Source organism: Chamaea fasciata, unplaced genomic scaffold (assembly GCF_029207755.1).
Source record: "Chamaea fasciata isolate MVZ Bird 193981 ecotype frontalis unplaced genomic scaffold, bChaFas1.0.hap1 SCAF_26, whole genome shotgun sequence".
NCBI lineage: Eukaryota > Metazoa > Chordata > Aves > Passeriformes > Sylviidae > Chamaea > Chamaea fasciata.
Window position 1 is genome coordinate 2,325,980 of NW_027094111.1, and position 21,940 is coordinate 2,347,919.

General features: G+C 50.3%; 1 protein-coding gene across 2 annotated transcripts in view; it reads left to right on the forward strand.

Moving 5' to 3' along the window:
- Positions 1–21,940, forward strand: part of GRIK3 (glutamate ionotropic receptor kainate type subunit 3) — a 112,260-nt gene that overhangs the window by 82,126 nt on the left and 8,194 nt on the right. For both annotated transcript variants that reach the window (XM_066204367.1, XM_066204368.1), the window contains exons 10-13: positions 779–982; positions 8,368–8,591; positions 14,500–14,618; positions 16,417–16,634. In XM_066204367.1, coding sequence (XP_066060464.1) covers positions 779–982; positions 8,368–8,591; positions 14,500–14,618; positions 16,417–16,634 — 765 coding nt within the window. The remainder of the gene's footprint in view (positions 1–778; positions 983–8,367; positions 8,592–14,499; positions 14,619–16,416; positions 16,635–21,940) is intronic.

Consider the following 21,940-nt stretch of genomic DNA (forward strand, 5'->3'; position numbering starts at 1 on the left):
GTCCTCCACACGTTGCTCCCTCAGGCTCCCCAGTGCTCCTGGCCCTTTGTGGCTGCCCAAGCCTGAGAGGCACCAAAGGATGCTGCACTTCCCTGCGCGATTTCACCTGCCAGCCCCTGCTCCAGGGGAGACATGCATTAGCTCTGCATGCTCTAGGAGGTCACTGCATTAGTTCCTGTCCCCAGGAACTAATCTTGTCACCAGCTGTGCTGGTGCTCAGCTCTGCCGTGGTTCAGACACCCCCAAGCTCTCCCAGGCAGCCACAAATGCAACAGACAGCACCAAGTTTCCCTGGGCAGCAGCGAAGCCCCGTGTCCATCAGGTAGAGCCAGCACGGAGGAGTGCCACTGAGCTGAGTGGGGAGGTTTTGGGGTGGCCCGAGCCACTCACGGCTCCCTCGGTCTGAATTTCAGCCAGCAGACTCCTGCTGGCTGTGGTGAATGGCAGGTACCGGGCGCAGGGCTCGGGGCTGAGTTTGTCCTCCCCCTCTTTTACTGTTTCTAACACTTCATTTTCAGAGCATGAAATGGGGTTTTTTTTCTCCCTGAAATCCTACCAAATGGAAAACAGTTGGCTGCTCAGAAGAGACAAAATTAAATTTTGTGGGGTAAACAAGGTTGCTAATTAGCTGATGCGCTGTGCAAAGTTAATTTATTCCCAACATGTCACAGTGCCAGCCCCGCCTGGAGAGCCGGTGCCTGGCGGCTCGGGCTGACCTGCAGAGGTGGCCCTGCCTCCGTGTGACCCTGAACGGGGACTTTTTGTTTTCCCTGTGCAGGAGGAGCCCTTTGTGATGTTCCGTAAATCCGACACCGCCCTGTTCGGGAACGACCGCTTCGAGGGCTACTGCATCGACCTGCTGAAGGAGCTGGCCATCATCCTGGGCTTCTCCTACGAGATCCGCCTGGTGGAGGACGGCAAATACGGGGCACAGGATGAGAAGGGGCAGTGGAATGGCATGATCAAGGAGCTCATCGACCATGTGAGTGAGCCCCTGGGTGGCTGCCGAGGCTTGGCTGTGCCCAGGCTGTCCCTGGAGCTGTCCCTGGGCTGGCTCTCTGGGGTGGGACAGGTTCCGTTTCTTGCTGGCTCAGAAGACCCACAAGGAGCTCCTGACCCCACCCAGCTCCTTGTCACACGGGTTGTCAGAAGAATATCGCCGTGTTTGGCTCTTCCAAGTATTCATTTGAAATTCCTGAAAACAGCTGTTCTCCCAGCATAGAAACGGGCTCTGTGACTCCAGACACAGCTTGTCCTGCAGCAGGACACAGGCTGGGCATGTGGAGAGGGAAGAGGCTTCCCCTGGCTGTCCTGGGCTGGCAGCATGAGCTGCCCTCACCCCCGAGGACAAACATGGGCACAGCACCAATGCAGCCTGGGGACGGCAGGCATGTCCCAGACACAGCCCAGTCCAAAGGAGGTATCCAGACTGCAGGAGCAGGTGTGCACTGGACAGTTTAATTTTTTATTTTCTATGAGAGCAACTTATTTTCTAAAATCCCCTGGGACACGGAGCTCCCTCTGCCACACGGCAGCTGTGCTTCTACCTCCATGGCCACTTCCAAAAGCCCATTAAACCCCAGGGAACCTGTTGCAGCAGCTTTGCTCCTTCAGCCGCCCAAAGCGTCGCCGAGGCTGAAACCGCCACTCGCGGCCGGGGGTTGCTCCGTTTCCTAATTAGATATCTTGCCTCCAGCACATCCCCCGATCCCAAGGGCCCAGTTATGGAGGTGAGGAAAGCTGGTGTTTTTATGAATATCTGATTCCCAGAGAAGGCCTCTGGAAGAAAAGCTAAGGACAAAAAGAATCCCCGCTCTCTGCAACACCGGCAACAGTGCAGGCAGCGCAGAGTGCTCTCCTCCTGAGTATCCTGCTCAAGTGGGGCAGCCCTTGATCGCCCCCAGGTCCTGGCTACATTCTGAATCCACAGCCTAGGCAGCAAAGACACAAAAATAATCCCCCGTGGAGCTGTGATGCTCTTACCATTCATGGGGGAAGAATGAGTTTGCTGGGTGAGTCACTGAGCTGTGTGGAGAGTCCAGCACTGGCTGGGCCTGATGAGTGGTTCAGGAGCCGGGCTGGGCTTCCAGATCTGCCTTCTCTGCCCTGAATGACATTGGACAAGTTGCTTCTGTGCACTGCTTCCTCCATCTGTAAAATGCAGATGATAATGGTTGTGTCGCTTATAGGGACAAAGTGATGCTTAATCAGCCTGTGACGATCACTGCAGCCCTGGGCTGGCTCGGCCCAGGGAGCAGGAGAGCAGCAAGGGCAGGCAAGGACAGCCCTGGGGAGCAGGGCACGGCCTCATGGGGGAACGCACCACCAGCTCCACAAACCTGCCTTGGTGCTTTTCCTTCTGGAAAACTCCGTGCAGCTCAAAATACAGATTTCAGAGCCTCTTACACAACAGCCTTGCCGAGTGAGACGAGTGGCAGTGTCCCAGCGGAAGGCGCCGGTGCTCTGCCGCTCCGGGTGATGAGTGTGACACGGATCAGAACTGACACCCAGCGGTGGCTGAGCCCCTCGGCACAGCCCCCCCGGGACACGGCTCCTCTGCCCCGCATCCGCTGCTGGGAGTGGGCTCTGGAGCTCACCCCGGGCTGGGAGCGGGCTCTGGAGCTCACCCCGGGCTGGGAGCGGGCTCTGGAGCTCACCCAGGGCTGGGAACGGGCTCTGGAGCTCACCCCGGGCTGGGAGCGGGCTCTGGAGCTCACCCAGGGCTGGGAACGGGCTCTGGAGCTCACCCAGGGCTGGGAGCGGGCTCTGGAGCTCACCCAGGGCTGGGAGCGGGCTCTGGAGCTCACCCCGGGCTGGGAGCGGGCTCTGGAGCTCACCCAGGGCTGGGAGCGGGCTCTGGAGCTCACCCCGGGCTGGGAGCGGGCTCTGGAGCTCACCCAGGGCTGGGAACGGGCTCTGGAGCTCACCCAGGGCTGGGAGCGGGCTCTGGAGCTCACCCAGGGCTGGGAGCGGGCTCTGGAGCTCACCCAGGGCTGGGAGCAGGCTCTGGAGCTGGGTAGGTGCACGAGTGCAGTGTCTAGGGGACAAGGGTGCTGTCACCAAAGGGGTAAATCCCCAAAAGTTGGCACCCTGAAGGTACATCACGTGCCAGGACAGGTGTTTACACAGCCAGCACTCTGGGCTTGATGCAGTCACGAATCCTCCCCCTCCGCTCTCTCTGATCCAGACATGTCTGGCCACAGGCAGGGATGCCTCGGGCTATGATCCTTTGTAAAATCCCGGTGTTTCTAGTCTGGCCTTAAGCATAAACAGGAAAAGCAACAGCAATCAGAGCAGACACAGCACGACCCTGTCCGACAGGTCCCCGGTAGCAGATCCAGAGACAACAGCCCCATGCAGCTGCCTGCAACCGCCCTGCCCTGCTGCCTTTCATCTGCTGCTCATCCTCAGCACAAAAAGTCCCCGTTTTGAGGAGTTCAGTTCATTCCCTGGAGAAGTAGCCTCTCTTCTCACCACAGTCTACTGCTCATTGTCACCCCTCTGGCCACTCCCGCAGAGGAGCCTTGATCAGGAGGGCCGTGAGAGCTGAACTCAGGTATTCAGGGAGGTCTGGGGAACCCAGGTGATGCAAAGAAGCTCCTGAGCCCTTTATTCATAACAAACAAGGGAACCTGACAACAGCCAAACCTCCTCCTTTCAGCAGCAGTGAGCTGCTATTGATGTTTATTCACAGAAATTATTACTGATACAAGCAAAGCTCCACTGCACACCGTGGCCCATCCATTCTGATTTATAAATTCCAGTTGTCTGGCAAAGCAACGCCTGCAAATCTTCCCTATTGTTTGTGGGCAGAATCCCATAAAACCAGCAGAATGAGTTGTTCTGGACATTTTGCACAAACTTGTTCACAAATAAAACTTGTCTTCTGCCGCGACAGTGCACATCACATTGCCATTCAACATGAAACTTCAGGTGGGAATAAAAGAGAAGTTGCAAATACTGGGGTTTCTAATGGAAATCCCTGCCAATGGTAACTGTAGAGGAGTTGTAATATCCATCCTTAGGGATGATTCCTGACAGCTGATTTAACAATTCCACAATAAGTGGGCATTTACTGGCAGTAAGTTCTGCCGGAAATACATATTGCACCACACTGCCAGCTCCCCATTAATGCCCCTGCACTGGTGGATGTTTTATCTCAAGTGTCATGAACTGGGGCTTCATTTGGATGTCACTGGGCCAGGGACAGGGAACAAACAATTTCGTTGGATGAAACAATTTCATCCTCCACCTTTTGTTTAGACACTGCAGGACCTCAGTGTTAGAGACGGGATGGAAATAAGCCAGAACAGCTTTTCCTTTTGTGCTCAGATCTTTATTGGGTGGGTTCATAGCTGGGTCATACTCAGGGACCCCGGTGAAGGATCTGTATATTGGGAGCCCCGAGTTCTCTGTGTGCCTCAGCAGGTGTCCCTGCCCCTGGTTCACCTGCCAGGAGTCCACAGCACAGGGCTTGTCCCTCACAGCAGTGCCATTCTCACCAGAATCCTCCAGCCTTCACATCCCTCAGGTCCAATTAATGGCAGTTCCAGCTCTGGAGGTCTCCCTTGAAGTGAAGGTTAGAAAAGCCCCAAGAGCACCTCGTGGCCCTCATTCCTCCCCTTCAGCTCCCAGCTAAGTTTTTCCTGCTGACATCTCTTCTTAATCCACCCCTGCAATTGAATGAATCCATTGACAAAAGTTATGTCTAAATTAGGACTGAGATTGCAAGAGCAGCCGTTAAGAGCCGGAGTCAGGCAGTTAGCGCTACCCCTGCTCTCCTTGAGCATCCCCGCTCCCAGTGAGTGCTTCCCTGTCCCTGGGCAGGCCCAGGGCTCTCACAGAGCACTCCCAGCCCTGCCCCAGCAGCAGCCCCTCCTCTCTGAGCCCTGAGCTGCAGGAGAGCCCAGCTGTGCCTGCCCCACTCGCCCCCCACGCCCCAGCACATCCAGGGCTGCTCTGCTGCAGGGAAAGGTGCTGGGAGCTGCAGGTGTGAGCCCAGCAGCCCATGGGCACAGGGAGCAGGAGCAGGGCACAGCAGCCAAGCAAGGAGAGAAGGAAACAGGGATAGGACCCACGGCAGAAACCCCAGTGCTGGCAGTGGCAAGAGACCGAGGGATGACAGTGCCAGACCTGGGTAACAATTAAATCAGTAAAACACACACACTATTTCTGTCTCTCAGGCAACACACACATGATTAGTTTATGTAAATACCTAACGCAGATTGGCAAAATAAGCACAGAGGCAGCTCATTTTCCTGAATAAATATTTCTCTCGGTGCTGATGCTGCTGGTGGGCTCTGCCATGACCGGCCACTGCTCGTGGGTCGGCTCTGGCTGAGGTCAGGCACTGCAGGATTCCCACAGTGACCGTGGCTGCACAAGAGCTGTCCTGACCCACAGGCCACATCTCCCTGATAACTGAGAACCTGGAGATAAGGCTTGGCATTTTCTGATGAAAGCCAAATATCTCTGCAGCGAATATGATCATCCCTGTGCTGAACAGCCGCTGAACTCAGAGCTGTTCCAGCCAAGAACAGCTGTGACTGGGTGAATGAGGAGATCCAAACCCTTGGAGGTGTGCTGCAGAAGTGTCGGCATTTGATGTGTAGCTGCCTTGGCTGAATTCATCTTTTTGGCCTCAGTTCAGCAGAACACTTAAGAACAAGCACAAGGCTTGGAAGACGTGTGAGCTCCAGTAAAACAGAGGTGTAGGCTTAAGTGGTTTTGCTGGACAAGGGTCTTTAAGTCACTGGCACTTGCTCTAATTCCTCAGCTTTAATAAAACCCACCTGGCTGTGCAACAGCACAAGAGCCAGGGCTGAGTAAAGGAAGCAGCCAGAGTCTGGTAATTGACTGCCCAGTTTGGAATGTCAGAGCACGACAAATCAAAGCTTCACCCTTGGTGGGTTTGATTTAGATCCTCTCTGTCAGCAAACCCTTAATTTAGAGGCCACCTTCAGAAAAATCTGCATTGATAAAAAGGATATGGAAGTGCAGCCCTGTACTGCCTCTAATTGCTCAGGACACACCCCAGCCCGGGCTCCTGGATCCGTGCTGTCCTGCCTGAATGTGACATTCCCTGCAAGGACACAGGGCTGGGAGCACATCACAGGAGCTGCTGGAGTGACACAGTAAAATTTTATTTCTGCGCTAAAAGCGGTTGGATCTCTGAGCATCCATGCAGATTTCTCTCTCTTCATTTTCTGTGGCAAAGCACAAACCCCAGGCAGTTCTTTAGCTCACTATATAGTTCTGACAAATTTGGCCAAGCATCCCTCAGCCTGGCCACTGCCAGCGAGCTCTGACCACAGAACATTTGCTCCCTCCTTCAGAAAAACCCGTAGCCAAATCCTTCAACATCATCTTTGCTCTTCCCTGGTGAGTCAGGACACCCACACAGAAGTGATGGAGGAGGGAAAATGCTGCATTTCTTTTGCCATTTCTGCCTTGTGACTGTGGGGAGCGCTGAGCCAAAATTTCCAGGTGTGCTGTAAGGTGGTGGGAGCAGCCAAGCTCCAAACCTGCCAGGATGGTGCCAAGGATGCAGAACATCCCCACCTCAGGCTGGGCAGCCACCAGTGCCCATCCACCTCCAACGCCCTTCAGCTTCTGTCCGTGTCACCACAACCACAGCTGGCACAATGGGCTCACTGGGGAAATATTGTTCCCGTTTTCCACAGGTTTTGACAAATGCCAGCGACTGAAATGGGCTCTTCCTGTACCAGGCTGAAGTAAAAATGTATTTCCATCTGGAAAGTGAGAAGGAAAGGAAACCAACCTTTTGGGTAGCAGCTGGAGAGCCACGTTAGAACAAAAATACATCATTTTTTACCCTTGCTACATAATTCCTGAAAGTGTCTGTTCAGGAGCTCTAAGGCTGCATTTTTGGAGGGGGCTCCCTTACAGACACACACAGACACACACACCTGTGAGTGGACAAAAGCTCTTGTAGAGACTCTTCCTAGAGTAAAAGAACCAGATTCCTCTATTTATAACGATATAAATATAGGTATAAACATAGGTATAAATATAAATATAAATATGCTCTTTGCTCACAGATTGGAAAGGTCAAATGAAACCATTAGCACAACCTTTACCCCCAGCACAGGCCAGGGATCTGCTCTGGTTCTTACAGTGAACCCCCAGTTCCTGCTGAAGCAAAGTATGTTCCAGCCAGTATTGATTTAAAGTTCATGAATAATGACAAATCTACTGTATCTCTAGGTAATTATCACTCGTGGGTAATTTAGAATTCTAATTTTCACAACCAGATGTTAAATAAATCTCAACCAGGCTCCTGGCATGGGGGGAGGTTCTGCTCAGTTTCAGAGCTGTAATTTATGTGTCCGTGTTTTCTTAGAAGTTCATAATCCCAAAGAATGGTTTGCAAAGCTGAAGCAAGGCTGGTGATACTGAGGAAACCTTGGACGTATTTACTTGTGGCTTTTAAGAACCTGGATGAATGTTGAGTGAGAGGAATGAGCACAGCCGTTAACCGACAGAAAGAGAGTGCGTGTAGTCGCTGGTTGAATTAGCACAGAAATTAGTAAATAACAGAAATAATAGAAACAAACACAATTCAAAGAAGCTGTCAGTATAAAGAATATGCTCAGCTGAAATTCCTCGTGGACCCCAGACCACTCCAGCATGAAGGGCTGAGGAGTCCATCATTAAATAGTGTTTGCTCAGAGGGTGTCAGCTCCACACCTCCCACCCGGCGGGCACTGAGCATTCCCGTCAGACTGAGCCTCTCAAGCTGTATCGTGAAATGACTGAGGGAAAAGAAATTGAGCCTTTTACCCCACGCTGCCACAGTATGGCTCCCTGCAGCTCCATCCAGAGTAGCCTTCCTCCACGCCCTCCTCTCCTCTTGGAAGGCAGGACAGCAACGGATGAAAGGAAGGACAACGACAGTAACAAACCACTGCTACCAACAGCAGGGTCTGCACACAGCCTACTCACTGTTATAGAGTCTTGTGGCGAGGAGAAAGCACGACAAGGGTCACTGACGCGGTAGAACTCTGTAAAATCTGATTTTTCTGGCCATTTCAGAAGAGCTCCTCACACTGGAGCAGCAGCTGCAGAGGCTGCAATGCCTCCATTTGGTTGCACTGTGTTTTACAGTGAACATTATACACCCAACACCTGTATTTCACAGCAAACACTGTACCCCAACATCTGTATTTCACAGCACATGTGCACCACATGTGCAACAGGAGGGGGGAACCCCAGGGCTGCACTTTGGGGTTTCTTTTCTGTTTCTGCTGTGTGAGAGCTGTGGTGTCTCCAAGGGGGTGGAAACACCTCACTTTATAACCCCTCCTCTCTCCCTGCCTGTGTCCCCTCCCTCTGTGCTGTCTGCAGAAAGCTGACCTGGCCGTGGCTCCTCTGACCATCACCCATGTCCGGGAGAAAGCCATCGACTTCTCCAAGCCCTTCATGACCCTGGGCGTCAGCATCCTCTACAGGAAACCCAACGGGACCAACCCCAGCGTGTTCTCCTTCCTCAACCCTCTGTCTCCTGACATCTGGATGTACATCCTCCTCGCCTACCTGGGGGTCAGCTGTGTGCTCTTTGTCATAGCCAGGTAAGGGGACGCTGGTCCCTGCTGGGAGCTGCAGCATCAAACCCTTGTCACCACCGCGATCCCTTCTGGTTCATCACCGTGGGCTGGCTGTTCATTTTCACAACACTCACAGTATAAAAGGATTTTAAAATTCTTCCATAAATCGATTTTCTTTCATGGTTTCAGAAATTTTGCAGCCTTTCCATCTCGTCAGCACCTCCAGGTGTACGAGGAGCAGTTCTGCTCTGTATCATTGTCCATTCGTGCTCCTGTTTGGTCACTGCTCACGCCCTTCCCAGTCTCTCCTGGGTCCTGAGCTCCCATTTTCACTCCATTTCCCACTTCTGTCTCTGATCCCTCCACCAGTAAAGCTCACACAAACCCCTCCCTGTATCAAAAGAATGGAGAAGCCGTTGCTACGGATCAGACAATGTGTCTGTTTACAACATTAATATGCATCTAATTAGCATGTTTAAATCCTCTATGTTTAAAGGCAGAATTTGCATACATTTGCATGTCTTGTTAATTCCACCGGGCCTTTGATGAGGCACAGCCCTGGATTGCTCTCAATCCAGGATCCCACCTTTTCAAATCAAAACAAAGCACTTGTCCCCTCCTGCAGGCACCTGCCCTCCGTGACCACACGCGGCCCTTGATGGAGTATTTTGCATAAACACCATGTCCAGGAATGACTCCTCAGCCCACTCTACAGTCTGATGCTCATTTCTCATTATTTCCAGTTGACTTTATACCAGTGGGGATTTCAGAGCCCTCCCTGCTGCCTTGGTCTGGGGGTTCGTTCAGAGCCTCTTCCCCAAGGTCTGCTGTGCTACACCTTGCTGGGAGCGTCCATCAGAAACCTTCCTCCCTCATCCACTGACATTAGGGAGTCAAAGGAAAGATCAGACACACAACTGGAGCAAGAAGACTCCATTAACCCTGATGGCACAACAAATCTTCAGCATCCCTCAGGTCCAGAGGGGCACTTCGAGCAGATTTCCTGCGTTCACTCTGTCACATCCTAATTACACAGAACAGCAGAGTGAGCTGGGCCTGAGTGCTGTGAGCACCTGCAGTGCTCACATTAGGAGCTTGTTTTTTTCCAGCTCATAATGGCCACATCCAGCCAAAATTGTCCAGACCCCACTTTCAGAGCATGTTAAACTTTCATGGCAGGGCAGGTACATCCTCTGGTCCCTCCTCTGCACGGGGCCAGAGCTGGATATTGTGTTCTCCTCTCAGAGGACGTGGAGGGCCCTCCCTGATCCAGACTGCAGCTGCAATTTCCCTCCTCCCTTGTCTTTGCCATGCCTCCTCACCCAAGGGGGGCAGAGATAACCAGGTGCTCTCAGCAGCACAAGACTCCCCTCTGGGAAAAGGAACCCAAGGTAACTATTGATGCCTTGGGAAAGCTGGCCTGAAACAGAGACTGGACAGAGCTAGAGAATAAAGTAGGTGTTTATTGAAAGGCTTCCAGGATCCGCTCTGGGAAGGACAAGAGCCTCTCCAAGGTGGACCCAAAACGGTCACAAAAATGGCTGACCGGTCACAAGATCTTACATTTTTATAAGATTTGGTGCATTTGCATATTGGGGTTTAATTGTCCAATTTCAGGTTCAGGTTGTGAGGTCTCATCCTTCTCGTTCCTCCCTTCAGTCCACCGTTGTTTGTGCTGTTGGGCTGAAAGCTATCCTTGGTTCTCAGCTGGAAAAGGATTTGTTTTGTTTCCCTGCTCTGTGAATTCAATATGAGGCTCAGAACTACACACCTAAGCAGCACAGAATCTGAAAAACATGAAAGCTAAAACTTAAGGCACCCCTATGAGAAGGAAAACCCTGTGATGGCTGATAGAAAGCCCTTGGCTGTCTGTCCCTGTCATCCAGGCAGGGCACAGCTGAGTGGGCTCTGCTCCCACAGCACTGCTGGCTTCAGTGGCACCAGGCACCAGACTGCTCGTGTGGCCTGCAGTGACAATTCAAACACAATTTTATGTTTATGAGCTCATTTTTTTCCCAGCTCTTAACGGCCACATCCGGCCCAAATTGTCCAGATCCCACTTTCAAAGCATGTTAAATGTGCAAATTGTATCTGCAGGTGAAACACTGCAGAAAGGCTGAAGGAAATTCTGAGACAGGTCCTGATGTGAAGTCCAAACAGGGATGTCTGTCCGAGCACGGCAACTTTTGGCTGATGATGAGGGATGAAAAGCTGAAGAACTGTGGCTTTGTCTCCGGTTTTATTCTGAAATGATCCTCAGCATCTCTCTGCATCACATCAGTTATGATGTGATAGAACATTTTCTCCCTATCAGGCCGTTCTTTGGACTAAGTTTAACACATAAAATATTGCAATTACAGTTTCTTTCTCACATTTTGCTCCTGACATTTCTTCTGTCATCCTATTCTTTCAAAGAGCACCAAGTATTCGGGGTAATTAAAATTCCGCAGGAATTTTCTTTTAACACATAGATACGGAAAACAAGAGATTTCACAGGGAAAATATTTATTGCATTGGGAAGTAATGGAAACAATATCTGCTTTTGACCCCAGCAAGGCCTCTGAAATCCAATTCTCAGAAGAAAACCACAATCAAAATAGAAAAGCCTTAATTCAGAGACATGAGTCTTGTGAACTAGGCACCAGAGCCCTCTGCTCGTGCCATAACCATAGGTCAATGCCACTTAAAACAGGCTCAGGAAGTATTTAGAGGCAGGCAAAGGATGGATTTGCTCCATCTGTCATTTTAATCAGTTTTTCTTCTCTATTGATGGAGCCCCTGCTCCCAACCCCCAGCAAGCCATCAACACTGGCTGTCCCCACAGCTCCCTGGGATGATGTTCTGGACGCTGTGGTGCCAGGCTGGCCTGAACTGCCACCTGTCCTCGGGCTCATACAGCCTCCAAATGCCACCAGACCCCTCTGGCTGCAAGTCAGGCTGGGTGGGTTCAATCTTCATCCCAACTGCAGCGAGGACTGGGTCGTCCATTGAAAATTTCTCTGGAGATGCAATTTAGACTCGAAAGCATTTTGTGTCAGATCTTTTAAACTTCGTCAAAATGCTTCAGTTTCCCTGCCAAAAGGCCAAAAGAGACAGGAGAATGATCCTTGTTTTGATTAAATATTTCTCAGAGCTCACTGTGCATGTGAGGATGAGGGAAGCCAGCCAGGGAGAATCCTGAGTTCCTCCACTGACTGGAGCTCTGGCTGTACGGGGTCAATGAGCTCCTCTCCCTCCTTCCTTCATTACCTCTTCCTTCCACTAATGGTTTCCCTGCTCGAGCACAGGAGGCTGGTGCTGCTTTGCAGATTTCTGAATATTTCTCTGTCATTTGAGCTGCACCAGTAGGTTTTCGCTCAGACCTTGAAGTTCTGCAGCGTGCCATCTTGCCAGGCTCATTGATCTTACCCATTCCTTTTCTTTTTCATAGTCTTGCATTGGCAGCCCAAGAAAGTTTTAATCTAATTCCTGAACTCTGGCTTTATCTGACAGAAAGGACCAAGACACCATCCTTTATCCACCTCTGGTGTGAATCCATAGCAAGTTCCAAGGAATAAGCAGCATAGAAAGCCAGGTCTGAGTTCAGCCTGGCTCTTGTTTCCTTGCTGATTTCCTCTGATTCAGAGAGCAGAGGAGGGTGAGCAGCAAGGACAACCCAACCATTACCTGGATGAACAAGCAGCAATGCCAGGGTGCAGCCTGAGCAAGACCTGTGGTTCCACACCCCAAACCCAGCCCAGGGAACAGTCCCCACCTCACGAAGGTGAGATACACCAGGGAGGAAAGGAGAGATCATTAGCCTGTACCTTGAAGGTGGAAAACAGAAGCAAAAAATTAGGACAGCTGTGCCCAAGGCCAATCTTTCCTAAAGCCACAAGAGTTTTTGGCTGTTCATCCTCAGTGATGGTTTTCCCCACAGACCCCTCCCATGCTCAGTGCTGCTCCAGGACCACAGCTCTGCACTGACACGTGCCCAGGGCAGGTTTCAGTGCCAGGAGGTTCCTGGCACAGAGCTGGGGCCCTTCTCTGAACACATCCAAGTGTCTGAGCGAGGGGACCCCTGGAACTGAGCCACAAATTCTCCTGAAAGGAGACAAACCCTCTCCTTGGGTGGTGGCGCATCTGGTGGAGAATTACAGAGGGAAACATCTCCTGCTACAGGCTGTGGGCTGGGCTCCGAGAAGGGGCTGTTGTGAATCTCCAGGGATTCCAGAAGGAAGCGGAGATGATAATTAATGCCTGGTTCAAAAGCAATTATACCAATTATGTTTTTAATTTAATCTCTGCAAAATTTGGGACTCTCAGAAAATGTAAATAAACAGCTCTAAAAATATTAACATCTCTCCTGTTGAGCATCCTCCCCAGATCCTGGCTAAATGAGCTCATTCCCAGCAGCGCTTGCCTGCCAATCTTGGGCAGAATTTGCAGAGATATTCCTAGGAAATTCCCTCAGTCTTGCTCAAGAACCGCAGGGTTATCCATGGAAATACATCCCCACAGGGAATGAGTTTCTCCCACTACCCACCACAGAGCTGAATGACACAGCAATCCACAGCAGACTGTCACCACATTCCAGTGTTCTGCCAGTGCCCTGAGCCAAACTCCTGCTTGCCAGGATGGTGGAAGGTTCTACTTCTCAGTGACCTAAATCCCACCCTGCTTCCCACGTGCATTGGTGGGACAATCTCCTGAAATACCAGTTTGTCACTGCTGTGGCTGCAGAATGACCGAGGCTTCTCCCCTCAGTCAGTCAAAAATGCCATTTTTTCCCACATTTTTGAACTGTAACATGCAAGAGGTTACATGTCTGGATGCCTTCCCTTCCCTTCCCTTCCCACCCCATCCCATCCCACCCCATCCCATCCCATCCCATCCCATCCCATCCCATCCCATCCCATCCCATCCCATCCCATCCCATCCCATCCCATTCCATCCATGCCATCCATCCCATCCCATCCCATCCCATCCCATCCCATCCCATCCCATCCCATCCCATCCCATCCCATCCCATCCCATCCCATCCCATTCCATCCATCCCATCCATCCCATCCATCCCATCCCATCCCATCCCATCCCATCCCATCCCATCCCATCCCATCCCATCCCATCCCATCCCATCCCATCCATCCCATCCCATCCATGCCATCCCATCCATCCCATCCCATCCCACCATCACGTGCTCTGGGTGCTGTTGTAGGCCACACTATTGAAGAGATGATCCAAAGTGACCAAAGGCTCTGGGGAATCCACCTGAGACACCTCAGGAGGACTTGGCTTCCCCGGCCTCTGCTCTCCAGAATACAGGACACAGATTTACACCTGTGTGGGTGACTTGGGCTGAATTTGTCTTTTTCTCTCTAAAGCTGTGCACCGGAGGGTCAGCAGCCCCTGCACAGCAGCACCAGAGGCACTGAGACTCCTTTTTTCCCGTTCCTTTAGGATCTTGTCCTTCCACATCCCAACTAACTGATGCCTTAAGGTTTTAGCCTTTATATTTTTCAAATCCTGGGCTGCTTTAGTGTATAACTTTGAACTCCATATAGAATGTTAGTTACTGTCTTCATATTTTGGTCAGACAAAACAATTCCTCTAGACCTGAAATTCAAGAACAACCTACAGCCTCAGGCCCTGAAAAGTATAAACAAAAGTGAAATGGGAAGGAGCAAACTGGGGGAATGTGACTTCATTACCTGAAGCTGTAATTGGAGGATTAACCCCTGATATGTAAGTGGACCAAATTTATAATTGTCTGAAAAACTCGTGACCGTGGTCCAGCTTGGCTGTAGCCTCTGGAAGGCTTCTGACTGCCCAGGGTGCATCTATTGAAAGCCTTTAATAAATACCTGCTTTTGCTTTCTTAATCATGTCCAGCCTCTGTTCTAGGCAGTCACTCCAAGGCATCCTGACAAGCTCTGGTTTCCCTGTGCCGCAGGTTCAGTCCCTACGAGTGGTATGATGCCCACCCCTGCAACCCAGGCTCTGACATTGTGGAGAACAACTTCACCCTCTTGAACAGCTTCTGGTTCGGGATGGGAGCGCTGATGCAGCAAGGTAGGCTGGCACCCACCTGCTGTTAGGGCTTTTTAAATTGAAAATTTGATTTTGTGGGAACCTCCCAGCACCTCCTGGCCCCCGCGGCGCTGAGCGCCAAGTGCTCCAGGGAGGAGCACTGCCTTCGTCTGCCTCAGCTGCTTCATTCACCCACATCCCACAGACTCTGCAAATTCCTCTTTCTGTTCATTCAAACCATTTGTTCAGTTTCAGGATCTCTCACCTGGCTCTCTCACTCTGTTCTAAATGAACTTTTCCAGCAGACTTTTCCAGTCTTGCCCTCTGCTCCATCCCCATTTTTCCCCTCTCCTGGTCATTCGGAGATGCCCTGAAGATCCTCCAGCCCAGGGCAGAGGTGAGGAGCTGCCCTGGGAGCCTCTGCCCAGCAGCCCCTCAGGAGAGCTGCCAGTGGCCCTGGTGTGAACCCCACGGTCACAGGGACCTCAGAAATGGGATAGGAATGGGATTACATCCCTGTGTGTGAATGGAATAGAGAGATGGAATGAACAGAATAAATCTGCTCAGAAGGCAGCAGGGGGGAAGCTTGGGAGCAGCTCTGAATAAGGAACGAAATTCAGCTGTGATCTAATTGCAGAAAATCCAGGAATAGAAATAAGTGGAAAAATGTCAAACATTTGTCACACTTTAATTTACCGTGTATCAGTGGTTACATCCAGAGAGCAAAAGAAGCAGAGCCCCGGCTCAGTGGCAGGCACAGAGCTCCTGCTCTGAGCTCCGCTGCTGCCTGTAATAGAGATTCCTCCTGGATCTCAGCTGCCCTCATGGACAGTGACAGCTCCCAGCAAGGCGGTTTAGCAGGATGAATCATCCCTCTTATCAGATGCTGATAAATGAAAAGAGCTATATTCTTTTTAACTCAATTCTGCATCTGAGAAGAAAAATATTTCAAAGGCAGACTGATGTCACAGCACCCAATGCATCAAAGGGCCGGAGATGGAAGAGGGAAGAAGCAAGATCTTGAGGAGAACCAAAGCACCCTCAATATCCAGGGCTCCTCCTCTTCCTGGTGTCTCCTTGCTGCACTCAGATGGGAGGAAAACTACACCCTGTGCTCTGCTTTGATGCCACGCTGCCTAAAATTGCTTTGCAAAGCCCAATCTTTGTTGCACTTTCCAAGCTGATAAATCCTCTGAGCACAGCTGTTTCAAACCCAAAGCTCTTGCCTGGCTTTAAAAGGTGTTTTGGGTGATTACAAAAATAGCACAACCCATTTAGACCTTCATGTCTGCTCAATAAAAGTCATTCCAGACCCACTACACCTTTTATGCTGTAACATCTCCTGCTTCCCCACTTCTGACCGGCACTCAAAGCCCTGGACCCTGATAGTTCCTTTCTCTCGGTGTTTGATTTTTTTAAAACCTTGTGTATTTGAACACATTCCCCAGAGTGAGTCCTTTGAAAATAATCTGTATAAAAGCAGAGCTCTTTTTAAATGGCAGAACAAAACACTCATAAAAGTTCATAAATAGCTTGCTATTTAAATCTCATAAAAGCAGCCCAGTTAATTACTTCAGTTTGGATGTTTCCTGTAAATTGGGCACTGTACCCAAGGTCAGTAATCAAGGAAGAGGGTTTTTCTGCAAATGCTACAAAAACCCCACTGATGTCTGGATAATTTCCCTCAAAACCAGTTGGCTTTAATTGCATAGCTGTAACAGTTTTGACAGTGATACCTGATCATAAATACATCTATGTATATAAAACATACATATGGATGCATAAAATGGGTTTTTCCCCCCGCTGTTTCCTCTCCCCTGCCTCTCCTCTCCCACCCCAGGCTCGGAGCTGATGCCCAAAGCCCTGTCTACACGGATCATTGGTGGCATATGGTGGTTCTTCACCCTCATTATCATCTCGTCCTACACGGCCAACCTCGCGGCCTTCCTGACGGTGGAGAGGATGGAATCCCCCATCGACTCGGCAGATGACTTGGCAAAGCAGACAAAAATAGAGTATGGAGCAGTGAAGGATGGAGCTACCATGACCTTCTTCAAGGTGAGACCAGACAGAGGCTTTCTGCCTTCCAGGCAGAGATGCCAACGGGAGCCAGGACAAAGATCCAAAGACAGAGAAGCCTCCCAAGCTGCCCCTGCTGCTCCTGCCAGGCAGCTTCTTTCAGTCTCATGTCTTGCCCAGACTGAGATTGCGGCTCACCTGAGTCCCAGCAAGGCTAAATCCCCCTTCCTGTTGTTAACTGAGGTCACAGTTACAAAATTAAACTGATTTTACAGTTTTGCAGGCTCTACCCAACATTGGCTCAGACACCCTAAAACAGAGCATGTGCCAAAGTGCAGCTTGTACTAAATCTTACATTCCCTAAAGCATCTTCCCCATTTCCACATCTGACCCATCCAGCTTCTTCCTTGCCTCTGCCAGCACAGCCTCAAGGAGCCCCCGGCTGATCCAGCCAGCCTTCAGGGACAGAGGAGAGCCCAAATGAAACCCACAGCTGGAGAGATGTTGCAAAGTGCCCTCCCTGACCAGTATTTTTTACAGCAGAAATATCTTTCTTGTCCTTCAGGTCTTCATATCAATGTAATCCAGTTTTATTAACCTCTGAGATCCAGGGCAAGGTAACACTACCGCTGCATCACAATCCAATTGCATTAATTTATTCTATTTAAAGCGTAATTAAATTCAGAAGTCAGTCAGATTCCACCATAGCCTCAAAAATAGAAAGAAACTGAGAGATGGAAAATGACCTTTAAAACCACTGCTGGCCTGTAAAAACCTGGTTTTAAAAGAGAGAGAATAAAAGGATAGAAATCAGAGATGATTAAGGAATTATCACCCTGGCAAGGAAAGAGGCCCAGAGGAAGATCCCGGGCTTTGGCTCAGGAATGGGAGCTGGCTCCCACGCACCTCTGGCTCCTTCTCCCTCCACCACCCTAATGCAGAAGGAAATGCATGTGACTAACGCGGTTCAGGCTTTACCAAGCTTGTGCCTGGTGCTGCGAGATTTGAGCAGGCACAGGGTGATGGCAGCTTGACGAGGCCTCGGCAGTTTAATTGGCAAGACTCATTAAAGGAAACCAATATGCTGGATTTTAATAACAGAGAGAGCATTGCTCCCGTGCAACTTCTCTTGGCTCTGGTCTGGCTGACAAGCCACTGTCCTCCCTGAGTCTGTGTCCTGGCTCTGACAGGCAGCAGCAGAGGGTGATAAAGAACCACGGAAGGGTTGGTTTGATCTTTAACGATCCTGGGAATGCCCAGTTTGCCTCCTGTCATGGAGCTGGTCCATGCAGTTCCGTGCCTGGCACAGCCAGATGCGTGGTGGTGCCTTCCAAAGCCATATAAACCTGGAACAGCCAGCGGGGAGAGGCAGGCTCTAACTGTGTGCTTTAACTGCGCTTTCCAACACGAGTTTTATATGGGAATAAAAGGAAACTGTCTCTTTTAACAATCATCAGGACACAGTATATTTATTGCTTCATATCATTATCCATCAGAATCATACTTCAGGCTTCTAACAGCCTTGGCATGGTTTATTGATGCAGCATATTTTCCTTTTCCTTTTTATTATCACTGTTGTATGGAGATGAATTCTCTGGAATGTCCCTTCTGACAAGCGTTTCCAGTGCTGGAGCAGTGGGAGTGCCCACGTGGGATGCTCTGATCACTTGTCCTTCGTGCACAGAGGGAGAGGCAGGATTCCTCCCAGCCCCCAGAAAGGTCTTTGTCCCCAGCTGGGTGATTGCTGTGGTGGTTTAGGTTCAGCTGCTCTGTCAGTGCCACCTCCATGGGGACAGCTCCAGGTGCCAGCTGAGGATCCACACTCCCTCAGATGGGTGGCACTGGAAGAACAGCACATGGCTTCCCTCCTCTTCCTCAGCTCTGCTCCAGAGGACACCAGCAGAGCCAGCCCATGCCAGCCAGGGCTCCTGAAGCACTCCTGCAGCCCTGAACGCACTGTCACTGCTGGGACAAAAGGCTGATGGCAGCACACAAATGAGGATCTCGCCTTCTCCGTGGATTACCTGCTAGACTTGGCCCAAATTGCCGCCTGGCTCCTTGTGTGGCTGCTCCCCAAAGTCATTCCCCTCATAGCAGGGTCTGGCTCCTCCATTTCTCCCTGTTAAATCAGCTGCAAGGTGCACACACCAAGCCTGAGCACACCCTGCAGCCCCTCTGTCAGTGCCCATCCATGCTGGAGCCCCCCAGGAATGCAGGAGGAGAGCACCACCCCAGGGGCCGATCCCAGGGAGCAGTGGACAGTGGGAGGAAGAGGAAGGCAGATGCTTTCCATGAGATGTTTCCCAAAGCACTGACCAGCTCTACCTGTGTTCAGGTCCCCCAGAGCTCGTGCAGAGCTCACCAGGGACACTGCAGAAGGTCCCAGTGGAACTAAGACACCTCTGGGACAGCCCCACCACAAAATTTTTGCTCCCACAAAATTTGGCCCCATGCAGCTGAGCAAACGAGCCACAGCAAACGGGAAGAAGAGAGAGCTTTACCAACCATATTGACAGATTCTGACTTAATGAAAAGAACTTTTGAGAAGCTGTTTACTCCCTGGCAGTGCAGATTGGGTTACAGGAATAAATACAGATCAATTAATTTAAGAACAGCATCCAGAGTTCATTATAACTCATAAATCCTTCCCATCCTGCAGAGGATGCTGCCTCTCCAAATGGAAAGCCAGGTCTCACATGCAGTTTGGAGTCTGAGTGTGAGTGTGTGGATGTGTGTACACAGATACTCACACAGAAATGTTAAATCCTCAAGATTAAGTATCTTCAGTTGGTGGAAATCAATTTATTTTTTCATACAGGCTGGAATTGAAAATCTTAAGCCTGAAAGTTCCTTTCTTGCCAATTTGGCTGATAAAAAAGCGTGTATGTCTTGGCAAGATGCCTCGTAGGGGCTCCTCTAAATGATTCCATTAATTGATTTGGGTGACTGGCCCTGCAGAACTGCTTATTAAAGTTGGCTTCTGAGCTGTGACTCTGAAGAATGAACTCGGAGGCGTTGCTGGTGTCGCTGCGTTTGCAGGGGCTGGCACTCGGCTTTCACACACACACACATCTCATTTAGCACTAACACGGGGTGATTAAGATGCAGAGCACAGCAGAGCAGATCCTGGTGTTATTTATCCTGAACAAATCGAGGAGAAGCTCCACTCGCACGAGTCGGGGGGAGAGATGTGAGCAGGAGTGAGGCTCAACCCCGCCGTGTGAGCAATGGCTGCAGCACCAGCCCTGGATAATTAGCAATATCTCCATCATTCCTGATGTCTCGGAGCTCCTGATGTCTCGGAGCTCCTGACACGGGAACTTCTCTGCCAGGAAGAAGCCAGAGTCAGACCATTTATCTTAATGCTTCAGAGCACCCAAGCAGCTCCTCCTCATCTACCTTTGGCAGCACAGTTGTCACTGAGGGGGGCCTGGGGACCCTTTTGAGGATGTGGGGGCACAGGAGGGTCCCTTTACCCACAGCCAACTGAGATACGCTGCTTTTAAGATGCCCATAAAAGTACGTGGTGGATCTCTTGAGAAGAAATTAGCACCCAGCCCACACCACAGCAAATACCAGATCAGACCAGTGACTAACCCCAGCAAGGGTTTTTTAAGGTAAGCTATGGTGAAACCAGGGGTCCGGCAAAATAAAATGTACACAAAAATAAAGAACACAGAAAAAAACATCAGCAAAATAAACACAGTTTAAAGCATTGTTTATTACTAAATTAGTACTAAAATGGTTTTGCTTATTTCTGTGGTGCAGTCCTGGCTGATGACATCCAAATTCCCATCAATGAGCAATGCCTTCGCAGTGTGGCTCAAGCATTTGAGAGGAGGAAGGGGAGAAATGAACTTTTCCTTCAACTACAAAACATATTCTGTGGCTTAATTGGGTGTGAGCTGGAGCAGGGACACTGGTCCTGAGATTTGGGATCCATGACCAACATCGCTGTCACAGCCGCTTCTAGGATTTATCAAATTATCAACCTGTGAGGGCTGTGCTGGGAACCACAGCTGGGGAGTTTTCCCTTGGAAAAGCAGTGTTCTTATTAGGTTTTCGAGCCTGAGATTGCCTTGACCAGGGCTGGGTGTGAGCTGCCCTGCCAGCACCAGTGGCCTGCCTTCCCCTCCTGGAGGGATCCCCCAGCTCATCCTCCCTGCCGGAGTCTCAGCCCTGCACCCAGATCTCTGTCCAGCTGCTCGTCAGGCACAAGTGAACAGTTGTGAAAAATGGATTTACAGAGAATTCTCGAAGCCTGGCAGAAGGCTCACAGAGTCTTGTATGGAAACTTTGAGATAAAGTGTGCTGACTTAGAAAGGCCGTGGGATAGGATGGACATTGTTGAGAGAGAAATGGAACTAGAAACAAGTTTCAAATGATGGCCTTGCAAATAGACTAGACATTTGGGAGAAATAGGACTAAGAAATAGAAATAAGATCCATATGGGGTGTTTTAATAGATTATTGGCTTGGAAGCATTAGCAGCATTGTGTGGCAAAAGCTGATAGGCCAAAAAACGCTTATAATGTATTGCAATTAGGAAATAGTTTGGCTTCTGATTTTGGTGGCGTGAATTGTAACATTTGCACCATCTCACCCTTCTCATGAGACTGAAAATGGAATAAAAGTCTTTAAAACACCTCTCAGGAGCCCCATCTCTAGGTCAGAACAGGGTTTGTCCAGCAAGCAGTGACCAGCAGCTCCATCCTCCTGCCAGCCCTTACCCAGGCGTGCCCCAGGAGGGTCAGAGCTGGGCTCAGAGCAGCACAACCAGCACTGACAAATCTGGCCTCTTCCTGGCATCCCAAACACAATTAAGTCCTTTCAAGCTGGTCAGCAGCAGTGATTTAAGAGAAGAAGAGAAAAGTGGTTTTTCTCTTCCAGGGAGCCTTGTCTCATGTAATTTCAGTTGCCTGAAGAGGTCCACTGCCTCATGCAAGTCCCATTTGCTTCACTAAATGCAGCCTATTGATTTTTTGCCAGTTTATTTTGCTCCGTGCTCTAAACTGGAAGAACACTGATGTTAAAAGCTCTGTGTCAACACCCAAGGAGCATTAAATGCAGAAAGAGAAGACGAGAGAGGGAGAGCCAAGGAACCCGGAGGCCTCTGATGTGAACTATATAAATGTTAAACAAGTCCTTATCAGCCAGCCGAGTGCACGATTCATTTCAATTACCCATTGTAATGTACAGATATTTAATAATCCTTTCGGAGGCTACATTTCTTGCTGCTCTTTGAGGCTTGATAGATGCCACAAATCTACCTTACAGGCACTGGTCCAGGTTTTCAAGCGAGGGAGATTATCCTGCCTCTTGAATGAAGTTTGCTCCAGCACATCC